The following is a 12,248-nucleotide window of genomic DNA, read 5'->3' as shown; positions in this document are numbered from 1 at the left end:
TTTGTTGTTGCTAATGTTACACCAGTGTACTGTACCCTTCATCTTCTCCTTTCCAAGTTCTAACCTAACACTATCCAGGTACTGATATATATCACATAGTTATTTCAAGGCCTTTTTGTTTGATCATGTGTGTGTCTGTATGTACTTACCTCTCTTCTCATTCTCTTAACTCCTTAGTACTGTTGAGCCCCACCATCCTTTGTTAAAATACTGGATTGTGTATGTTACTATTTGATGTTGGTCTTACCTCAGCCTTTAGATTGTAAGCTCCTGGAGAGCAAGAATAACATCTTTATCTTGTATTCTTAATGATGACAATTATTTCTTAGATGCTCAGTAAATCCCGGTGTAATGAATGACTTTGAAGCTTATTACTTAAACAATTTTATCTGTAAACTGCCTGGACTGAGGAGTACAATAAGCAGTTGTCTTAGCACTGACTTCCCTTACTAGGTGAATGAATAGAACCAACAAGTAGATTTGCCATTTTGTCAGAGGGCTCTGCTTGAGGTATAGTTTAGGAGACACTGTCATAGAGCAGATTCTATAAATGTGTTACCTAATTAGCAGGTATTCAGTGAAATCTTAGTGTAAGAGCACAGATGTCAGCCTGGGCCACTTAAGGCCAAAGGCACTTAGAGAAAAAAAATAAAGGAAATGCAATTGAATGGAGAATCATAAAGGAGAGGGGAGGTGGGGAAAACCACCATTGTCTAAAGTGATTTATCCCACTGTTTTATAAGAAATTCTACCACATAAAATTCTATCTAATGCATGGGCTATCTTATTTTGCTTTTGTTTGTTTGGTTTTTTTTTTTTTTTTGCTTTCCTGCTTTTCTCTTCCAAACTTGTTTACTATATGTAAACTTCCTAGTGCAGGAGCTACATCTCTTCACCCAACTTGGCTGTATAAAAAATTTGAACACACAATTCTTTTTAAATATTTTTTTAAACTTATCTTTCTTGTTTGGTCTTTCAGCTTTTCACTAGTTCTGTGCAGATGAGTCCCACAGATTACATCAATAATACAAAAGTAAGTTTTAATTCATGTTGCTCAGGACCCATAGCTATAAATATCTGAAAAAAGCCCCTAGAAAGCAGAGAGCAATATTACTCCCAGTTACAAAAAGCATTTTATATTCTTACCTAATGTGTGTGATCAAGATAATAAAATTCTAAATGAAAAATTAGTTTTTGGTTATGTGGTAAGTTATTGTCCAATTTTGCTTGAACTTGTGGGATTAACTACCAGTATGAAATCAACTTCTTTTGATGCTGGGAGATCACCTAACTGAACTTGGCATATTGAGGTATATCTTTAAAATAAATGATTAAAACATTTCTTCATGTTTTATGTGCTACATTTTATATTCTTACTCCTCTTGAAACAACTTCTCAGCATTTTTTATTGAAAATTTACTGATACCTATATTTTCCTGTATGCTCCTTCATTTTATTAGCATGCAGTAAAAACTCAGGAATTTTTCCTAATTGGAGGAGAACTAAGTTGGAACAATGATGTATAGGTTTTGGACTTTTTTTTTAAGTTATAAAGATTATTGTTTTTTTAAACACAGGAACTTGGGCTCAGCAAATGTTGACAGGAGAATCTTTAGAACTGGTTTCCTAGTGAGTAGTAAGGACAATTTGAAGTTGTTAGAGCAGATGTTTATAAATCATTGTTATTTAGTATAACTTATTGTTTTGAATAAGTATATACTGCCTCTATCTTATGCTACTTTGTTTAATAACCCTTGTTTTTCATTGAACATAAAGGTAAAACAAGTCCATATTCCAAATTAGTAAAGTCAGGATTTTATTTTTATTCTTTGTAGTCCAAAAATAAGCACATCTCAAATAAATCTGAGTGAAATAGGGATGGAATGTTCGTGACTGTCATCATTGAGGATAGCTTAACCAGATTTCCTGTATTTTCAAAGTTACAGCAGCATGAGCTAAAAGGATTTATGAAATTGTGAACTAGGAAATTGATTATATATTCAGTATCTGGATGATCTATATAGAGGTTAGAATACTTTTCCTGTAGAGGGCCAGTAGTAAATATTTTTGGTTTTGGAAGCGATATGTTCTGGGTTTTAGCTACTCAATTCTGCAGTTGTAGTGCAAAAACAGAAACAAATACTTAATGCGTGGCTGTGTTCCAGTATTTATAGACAGCAGCATGCTGCATTTGGCATATGGACCATAGTTTGTCTAGATTTACATTTTAAAGATTCTGTGGAACACCTTAGCCCTGTGTTTCAGTAAATGTGCTGTTGAATGTTATTAAGTCATAGACCTTCTGTTGAATGGACTCATTTAGAGTATGTGCTTTACTTTTTATTCGTAGGCATTGAATCATTCTTTATTCTTGGATCATCTTCCTTCTTCCCAAAACCAGTAGCTTGAATACAGTTTTCAGAAATAGCAGTTAAGGAGCAAATTGGATATTGCTCTACAATATTATGGAAAAATTAGAGAATGAGTTTTCATTATAGTTCTGAATCCAGATTGGTTTTCAAATAATTAGCCTATCAGTTGTCATTCTCTTGCCATGGCAGGTATTATATGACATGAATTATAATACTTTCCTAATAAATCAGAATGCCTTATACTCCTCAGTACAGTAATCTAAGTGACCACTGCAATGAATGAGTATTTGCATGGGAAATGAAACCTTTTTGGCATCCTGGTTCTCATGTTTTAGAATAACAGTAGCATCTTTGGAAAATACCTATTTTAGGAAGTACACAAATAGAAAGGTATCATTGGATTAATGTTTATGTATGTATTGTGAATGCTAAAAGATAAAAAAATATTTTGCAAATTTTTAGAAAGGTTTAGTAGTTTTTATTATATTTTGGAAGTCATTTTCTTCTCTGAATCCTAAAACTTACACTGCATCATTTTATGATGAATATCGTGAATCATTAAAATTACTTTATAGATGTTTATTATATCATGTATACTTAAACAGCATGCAGATATCTGGGAGTTGCAGGTATCTGGGATTTACAGCTAATCAGGAAAAATTGTGAACCTCTGCACCTCAGAATTTGAACATCGTTGAAAAGAACACTGAAGAATTTGACATTAAAGATTTAATTTCCCTGCCACAATTAGATGTAAGGAGAGAAGACGGTGGTTGAAAGAAGCAATTTAAATGACAGAAAAGAACTTAAAAAGCCACAAAAAGGACAAGAAGAAGCACCACCTCAACTTTCAGGCTTCTAAAGTGTAGGGACAAATAGTTTTCAGGATGTCACCATGTAATCCTGAGCTATTCTGCATTTGTTTGCTAATGCTAAATATTCCATTTATGAGTGAAATGTGTAATACATTTTTGATCAAAACTGTTTAAAATGAATTTAATTGCTTAAAGAGTTATCTCTAAATTATCATTTTGAAACCAGTTGTCTTTGATTCATTCACGTCTTTTACTCTTGACAAATTCTATTCTATTTGAGATAACCTTTTCCATTTCACATTTATTATCATTCTGGTTCAGATTCTTTGTTTCATCCCATTGGCGATAACAATAGTTTTCTTAACCAGTCTTGTTACGTAACCTCTACTCAAATTTCTCTCTGTAGTCCATTTTTCCTGATGTTCTCCCTTCCCATATATTTCAGATAATATACAAATATTCATATGTTATGTCAATTTTTTATTTTTTGATATTTTTCAGGAACATATAAAATATGAAACAAGTACTTTTATATTGTTTTTTTTCTTTTAGTCTGAGAATAAAGGATTAGAAACTACCAAGAACAATATAGTTCAGCCAGTTTCAGAAGAGGGAAGAAAATCTAAATCCAAACCAGGTAGGTATAGATACAGTATTAGCTTCTATGGATTTTTTTGAATCCTACATAGAAACAAATGCAAACCAAGGAAAGTCTTGTCATATTTAACAATTGAACAAAAATATACTGGCTTCACTTCTGTGCATAGTGTGTCAAGGTTCCAGCATATAGAGAAAATTGAACAATAGGTGAGGTAACAGTTCTTAAAGTTGGGGGTGGGGTTTGTTTGTTATTTAACTTTAGGAGAACTGAAAGAATCTCATTTCTTATTATTGAATAAAGACTAACTTCTCTGACTTGCAAATTTTAAAATTTACTGACACAAAGCATCATGTCATTTTTTGACTATATAAGAGTGGTGATTGCATATGTACACATCTCTGTTTTCATTTTTCTCCCTTCAGCTTGAACGTAGTATAAGCTGGTGATAAAAGAGTGTTTTTCTGATCTTTGTAGATAAGCAGCTTATCCAGTACACTGCCTTTCCACTTCTTGCATTCCTTGATGGGAACCCTGCTTCTACTGTTGAACAGGGGAGTACAACAGCATCATCAGAAGTTGTGTCCTCTGTAGATAAACCCATAGAAGTTGATGAGCTTCTGGATAGCAGCCTAGACCCAGAACCAACCCAAAGTAAGCTTGTTCGCCTGGAGCCATTGACTGAAGCTGAAGCTAGTGAAGCTACACTGTTTTATTTATGCGAACTTGCTCCTGCACCTCTGGATAGTGACATGCCACTTTTAGATAGCTAAATCCCAAGAAGTGGACTCTACATGTATATATTCATCAAAATGATGAACTATTTATTTTAAAGTATCATTTGGTACTTTTTTTTGTAAATTGCTTTGTTTTGTTTAATCAGATACTGTGGAATAAAAGCACCTTTTGCTTTTTCTCACTAACCACACATTCTTGCAAAGCTTTCAGATGTTACTCAGCTACATAAGTACACAGATTTAATGCACATTATTAGCATATCTTTAAGTTGGATTCAAATGGTCATTTTTCTCCAATTGTAGTAAATTGGATTTTTTTTAAAACAAATCTGACCGTTAACCACAGTTAAACTTTTGTTTGTGTTTGTTTTACTTGTTTGATGCTGTCTGTTTGCATTGAGTGTAAGTCATTTGAACTAATGGTAGAACTAAAGCTTTCTCTGTTCCAGTTACTTTTATTAAATATTTTTCACTTGGCTTATTTTTAAAACTGGGAACATAAAGTGCCTGTATCTTGTAAAACTTCATTTGTCTCTCTTGGTTCAGAGAAGTTCATTTATGTTCAAAAAAGTTCATTCATACTCAACAGGAAAGGCTAAGTTTCCAAGAGTGCTCACTGTCTGATAAGGTTCCAGCTCCATATACATAGAAAGAAGGGGGGGTGGGATGGGATGGAGTCAACCCCATCCACTTAGTTGGACTAATTTTAAGTAAAGGTTTTCTGGTTTGTGTTTTTTGAACCATACTATTTAGTAAAATAAATATAATGAATGTTGAGTAGTAGTGTCTGCCATGTGTCTTCTTTAGAGGTGACACCCACATGAATGAAACATTTTTTTTTCCTCATAAGAGGGAGTGGCTTTAAACTGTCTGTTGTCCATTCTTAATATGAGTCATACCAACATCTTTGTGCCTCATCTCAAAAAACAGACTGTATATTGCTACAAGGGAGTAATATAATGTCTTTAAATTTAATGTATTTTAAAGTTCTTTGTTAAAAAATTTACTGGCTAGCTTTCTGTATTTCTAATAAAAAAATGAGTGAAGTGTGCCTCTCATTGTCCCAAATGAGGTAAGACCATTATCACTGGATGCCACCAATGGCCTATTAATTTTTACCCTGAGAGAAGGTAAGAGAAATAGTCAAATCTCCTCCCTTTTGAAAGTTGCTCACAAGAATTTTGGAGAGTTAATGCAAGGCCAGTGCATTTTATCACTTGAAGAATTCTGCCTTCAGGTAAAGGGCTGGAAAGACTGCAGTTAATAACTGAATATTGAATAGGGCTATTTGATGATGAATTTCAAAGGCCATATTACATCTCAGTGTCTTACAGTTTCTTTTACTATGATGTAAATATTCAAAGTGTAAAGCCTGTCACAGAAAGATAGGAAACCCTTCTGTATAGAAAGATGTTAGAGCCTGAAGTACTTGACTCTGACACTGGGATCTTGATGAATTCAAAACCCTGAAAGTTTTCTACATGAGCTGATGAGATTTTTCCTAAAGGTTAAGGTAAGAAGAGGAGTTTAGAAACGGAAAGGAGAAAACTGAAGAGACTTTTTCTCTTTTTCTTCTCTTTGTCATTGTAGGATATGATCAATTTTCTTCTCCTTGGGCATGCTGAAGCTCTAAAAGCACTCTAAAAATAATTTTGAAAAACTTAACTATGGCGGGGGGGGAGGTAATTGATATTTTAAGATTTTTCATCTTAAGTTTAAATAGTGAGAGGGAATTAGGATGTTGGTAATACTGCCATTTTAAAATACGGTTGTTACGTGCTGCTTTAAAATTTATTTAAAGGAATGTAAATACCATAATGATTTGATCTCCATCATCCATTTCACTTTCCCCAAAGAATTTTCATATTATGCATGAAAGTTATATATTGATGAGCCTGTCACACTTCTTTACAACTAAATTTGAAATTGTTCCCTGTAAGATTCCAGGCATTTAAAAAATTTATCTCTAGTTATAAACACACAGCTGATCAAAACAGTATAAAAAGATGTGGTAGACTTAATTACCAAACCATTTCCTTTTCATATCTTGCAACTAGATTATTTCTACCTTTGCAAATAGGGTAGCTGTGTAACTGAGTTCTAATAAATAGAACAGGAGAAGTTACATGCAGCACTTCAGATGCTGAAGTGCTTGATGCAAAGGCGTATGTAGCTTCCAAGGGACACAATCAGGAAGGAACTTGACTTCCAGAATCACTGCTTACAGTGATCACAATTCACTATTACCAAGTTATTGTCAACTGGTGACTCAATTAGATCTTTCAATTTTGTTGAAAAGCAAAAAATTAGAAACCACCTAAATTACAAAGAGATTTTTAAACCAGTTAGTGTCATCTCTTTCTCTCTGGAAAATTTTCCAAAGTGCCTTGGAAAGATTCAGAATGGATAAAAGGTGTGTCTGCCTTGTCAAGTATGAAGAGTAATGGTTAAAAGGGATGGGGATGATGCCTTGTCCTGAGCACCTTTTCGGGCAGATCAATTTTAGGAAAGAGTACACATGGGAATTGAAGATCTGGTTTCTTTAAAAATAATCTAGCTTGTGTTTACCACAGGAAGTCTCTGTTGTGTCTGGGAAATGAGTACCACAGTGTGAAGACAATTAAAGGGTACTCCCTTCATGTTCATCCCACCTCTAGCTTGCTTTTGCCTTAGAGGGATAAAAGTGGGACCATAAAAGCTTGTGAATTACAGACAGCTAATGTGACTTACAGACACACCCTTTTAGGTGGAACTTACAGACAGCTGTAAGTACAAACTGGAACTTACAGACAGCTAATGTGACTTACAGACACTGTCAGTGTGTATTTCATACAGATGGCATACTTATAGTTTAGAGTAGTGTGAGAAAAAGGTGTGCAGACTGAATGTCCAACTGACACATGATTAACACATAGGATGCTGTATCCAAGAATTAGAGCCTAGCCTTCATTTCAAGCACACAAATATTTTTTGAGAATTGATAACGGCACATTAGGTCATAAAGTCAGGCAATACATTTTAAGGAACTGGTATCTAACTACAATACAAATAAACTAGAAACCAGTGGTACCATTTCGAGATTCCTTAACATTTTTGGAAATTGAAAAAGAACTAAACTTTGGATCAAACAAGAAATATTGGAAATAATCATGTTAATGACATAAAAAATACGCCGACATACCAAGCCTTGTAAGATGTAGTTTAAGTGGTATCTAGGATAAAAAATCTAGGCTTAAATGTTTTTGTTAGAAAGGAATAAAAACAAATGAACTAAACCATCCAGATTAAGTAAAAAAATAGAATAAAGACAGAAATAAAGATAAATCAATGACAGAAAACAAAGATGGAAGTGAGAACACAAAGCCAGGGCTTGTTTATTTAACCCTTTGCACTTGGATGTTGAGTGTGGATAATGTCGAGTGGATAATGAGAAAAAAGTGAGTGCAAAGGGTTAAAGACTATTGAAACAAAATCTGTTAAGATTGAGCAAGAAAGCAGATGAGAATGAAAAAAAAAGTGAATTTTATAAATGCACCTGAAATTTTGAAAAACCTATCTTAAAACCACTAAATTGTATCAGTAATTTAAAATTTTCCGCAAATACCAGATGTCTTACTAGTAAGTTGTATCAACTTGTTCACATATAAAATACAACCACGATACCAAATCTTAATTATTAGTTCATTAAAAATAATAGCAACAATGTATTTGATTATGTATGCTTACACGTATGTGTGTATGTATACAGTATGCTTATAAATGGAATGAATGACATCAATGATAAAAGGGACAGAAAGGACAAATGGATTATTTTGTTACTATAAAGTCCTCACTGCTCATGAAGCAGTATATTATTTAAAAGTGGACTTAGATTACATGTAAATGTATATTGCAAACTCTAGAGCAACCACTAAAAAAGGGATAACCGATATGCTAGAAAGGAGAGAAAATAGAATAATATAAAATGTGCAATTCAAACTGTAAAAGGCAGACAAAAGTGGAAGACAAAAACAGGAACAAAGAAGAAGGGCAACAAATAGAAAACAGTTAACATTATGATAGATATTTCTCCAAATACAAATAATTACCTTGAATGTCAGTGGTCTAATTGGACCAATTAAAGATTGTCAGAGTGACACAAAAAACAAGACCCAACTATATGTTTACAAGAAACACACTTTTAAATGAAAAGACACATAGATTAAAAGTAAATGAATGGAGAAAAAAATACTATGGTAATGCTAATCAAAAGAAAGGACAAGTAACTATTAATTTTAGAATAAACTGTAGAACAAGGATTACCATCAGGGATAAAAGATATAGTACATAAGTGACGAAAGAGTCCATTCTCCAAGAAGACATAGTTCTTAACATGTATACACCTTAGAATAAAGGATCAGAATACATGAGGCAAAAACTGACAGAACTATAGGGAGAAATAAATCACTATTATAACTGGAGATTTCACCACCTTTTTATCAGAAATGAATGGACAGATCCAATAGGAAGGACATAGTTGAACTCCACAATACAATTAATCAACTAGATATAACTGACATAGAGCTAGACTATTTTATCCAAAACCTTAGTACACATTCTTCTCAAACTCACATTGTCAATTCACCAAAACAGATGGCTGAGCCATAAAATGTATCTTAAGTTTAGAAGAATAGAAATTACATTAATATCTACTCTCAGACTATAAGGGAATTAAACTAGAAATCAATAAAAGAATTGGAAAATCTCAAAATATGTGATTAAACAATACACGTCTCAACACATGGGCCAAAAAGATACCCAGAAAAATTTAAAAGTATTTTGAACTAAATGAACATAAAACTTACCAAAATTGGTGTAAGGTACTGTTTAGAGAGAAATTTATAGTATTGAATGTATGTATTAGAAAAGAAGATCTAAAAGTAATATTATAAGCTTCCACCTTTGGAAACTAGAAAAAGAAGTAGAAATTAAATCCAAAAAGCAAGCAGAAAAAAAATAGAGCAGAAATCAATGAACTGAAAACAGGAAGTCAATAGAGAAAATTGATGAAACCAAAAGCTGGCCTTTGAAAGACCAATAAAACAGTAAGCCTCTATCTAGCCAGACTAAGAAAAAAAGACAAATTATTTGTAGCAAAGATGAAAGAGGGTTATCACTACAGAACCCATGGACATTACAATAATAAAGGAATATCATGAACAACTGTATGTCCACAAATCTGATAACCTAAATAAAATGGACAAATAAAATGTCCTTGAAAGACAAAATCTGTGAAAACTCACACCAGAAAAAACACTCTTGAGTAAGTCTGTATCTGCATTTAAAAGTGAATAATTAATCACCGTCCAAAACAGAAAACGTTAGGGTTCATTGGTGAATTCTTCTAAACACTTAAACTATACCAATTCTACAAACTTTCAGAAGACAGAAGCAGAGAGAATACTTCCTAACTCATTCTGTGAGTCCAGCATCACCATAATACCAAATCAGACAAAAACATTACAAGACAACTACCAACCAGTATCTTTCATGACCATAGATATCAAAATCTTCAAAAAATATTCAGCAAATTGAATGTAACAATGTATAAAAGAACTATACACCAGAACTAAGTGGGATTTATCCTAAATATACAAGGCTGGTTCAACATTTGAAAATCAATATAATCCATTATATCAACAGGCTAAAGAAAAATCACTTGATCATATTATTAGATCCAGAAAAAGTATCTGACAAAATCCAAACCTTATTCATGACAAAAACTCTGTAAAGTAGGAACGGCAGGCAACTTTCTCAACTTGGTAATGAATATCTACCGAAAATCCTACAGCTAACATACTTAATGGTGAGAAATTAGAAACTTTCCTAAGGTCAGGACAAAGGCAAGGATGTACCTTCTCACCATTCTTTTTTTTTTTTTTTTTTTTGAGACAGAGTCTCGCTTTGTTGCACAGGCTAGAGTGAGTGCCGTGGCGTCAGCCTAGCTCACAGCAACCTCAAACTCCTGGGCTCAAGCAATCCTGCTGCCTCAGCCTCCCGAGTAGCTGGGACTACAGGCATGCGCCACCACGCCCGGCTAATTTTATATATATGTATTAGTTGGCCAATTAATTTCTTTCTATTTATAGTAGAGACGGGGTCTTGCTCTTGCTCAGGCTGGTTTCGAACTCCTGACCTCGAGCAATCCGCCCGCCTCTGCCTCCCAGAGTGCTAGGATTACAGGCTTGAGCCACCGCGCCCGGCCTCACCATTCTTTTTGAACACTGTAACAGAAGTCCTAGTTAATGCAGTAAGACAAGGAAATAAAAGGTATAGTGCTTGGGAAGGAAGAACAAAAATTGTCTCTGTTAGCAGATGACACGATCACCTATGTAGAAAATCCAAAACAGACAAAACTGGAACTCATAAGCAATTACAGCAAGCTTGCAGGATATATGGTTAATATACAAAAGTAAAGTGCACTCTTATATACTAGCAATGAACAAGTGGAATTTGAAATTAAACACCCAATGTCACTTATATAAGCATCCCCCAAAACTAAATAGGTATAAATCTAACAAAATATGTACAATATCTACATGAAGCAAGTTACAAAACTGATGAAAGAAATCAAAGAACTAAAGTTAATATGCAAAGGCAAACAACCCCAAATAAATAACACAATATTAAAGGAGAAAACTGACATTAGAAGACTGATACTAATTGTCTTCAAGTCTTACTATGAAGTTACAGTAGTTAAGATAGTGTAGTACTAGTGAAAGAACAGATTAAAGGAACAGAACAGACAGCCCAGAAACAGACCTACATAAAGTAAACTGGTCTTTGAAAAAGGGGTAAAAGCAATATAATGGAGCAAAGATAGCCTCTTCAAAATATGGTGCTGGAACTGGACATTGACATGCAAAAAAATGAATCTAGACAGACAATACACTCTTCACAAAAAACTCAAAATGGATCACAGAAGTAAGTGCAAAATTATAAAATGTTTACAAGATAACAGAAGAAAAATCTAGATGACCTTGGGTCTGGCAATGACATTTTAGATGCAATACCAATGGCACAATACATGATCTACAAGGATCTTTCTCCTCTCTTCCATTCCTAACTCCAAGCAACCATTAATACATTCTCCATTTCTATTATGTTATCTTTACAAGAATGTTCTATAAATGGAATTATACTGTTTGTAATTTAGGATTGGAATTTTTCACCTATCATTCAAGTTGTTGCATGTACTAATAGTTCACTGTATTAAGTAGTATTTGATGGTATAGATCTATTACAGTGTGTTTTTGGCTATTCAAGTAAAGCTGCTATGAACACTTATATATAGATTTTTGAGTGCATGTAAGATTTTGTTTATCTAGGATAAATGCCTGAGACTTTTATGGGCACTATACTGCCTAAAAGACTGGAGAAACTCAGACCATTTCAAAATAATTATTAAATAAAATATACTACTGGTTGGAAACTCATAGGGGTTGGAGTATTTTATCAGTAGAAGTAGAGTCCTACATTTTTTATTAAGGAAAATTTTTATAGTATCTAAAGTGTCAGTAAAAGAAGGGAAGCATCAATTGGCAACTAAAAAAACTTCTAGAAATGGAATATATTAAAAATATTCCCCAAACTAAACTAGTCAACCTACTGAAGGCTCTTTAGGATGAGACTACCACTACCTTTGAGGTCCAACTTCAGGGGTCACTTACAGACAACTATAAGGGTA

The 12,248-nt window shown here is 33.5% G+C and overlaps 1 protein-coding gene across 2 annotated transcripts in view; it reads left to right on the top strand.

The window, feature by feature from the left end:
- The window catches only part of HSF2 (heat shock transcription factor 2), a 42,793-nt gene extending 30,796 nt beyond the window's left edge, over positions 1-11,997 (top strand). Inside the window, exons 11-13 of one of the 2 annotated variants that reach the window (XM_012777544.3) lie at positions 980-1,033; positions 3,740-3,824; positions 4,263-11,997. In XM_012777544.3, the coding sequence (XP_012632998.1) occupies positions 980-1,033; positions 3,740-3,824; positions 4,263-4,558 (435 nt within the window). In that variant the 3' untranslated portion in view covers positions 4,559-11,997. The remainder of the gene's footprint in view (positions 1-979; positions 1,034-3,739; positions 3,825-4,262) is intronic. The other variant, XM_012777545.3, reaches the window with a different exon arrangement.
- The last annotated feature ends 251 nt before the right edge of the window (positions 11,998-12,248 follow it).

This window comes from Microcebus murinus, chromosome 5 (genome assembly GCF_040939455.1).
Source record: "Microcebus murinus isolate Inina chromosome 5, M.murinus_Inina_mat1.0, whole genome shotgun sequence".
Lineage (NCBI taxonomy): Eukaryota > Metazoa > Chordata > Mammalia > Primates > Cheirogaleidae > Microcebus > Microcebus murinus.
The sequence above is the reverse complement of the archived record's forward strand: the minus strand, read 5'-3'. Positions and strand labels throughout refer to the sequence as shown.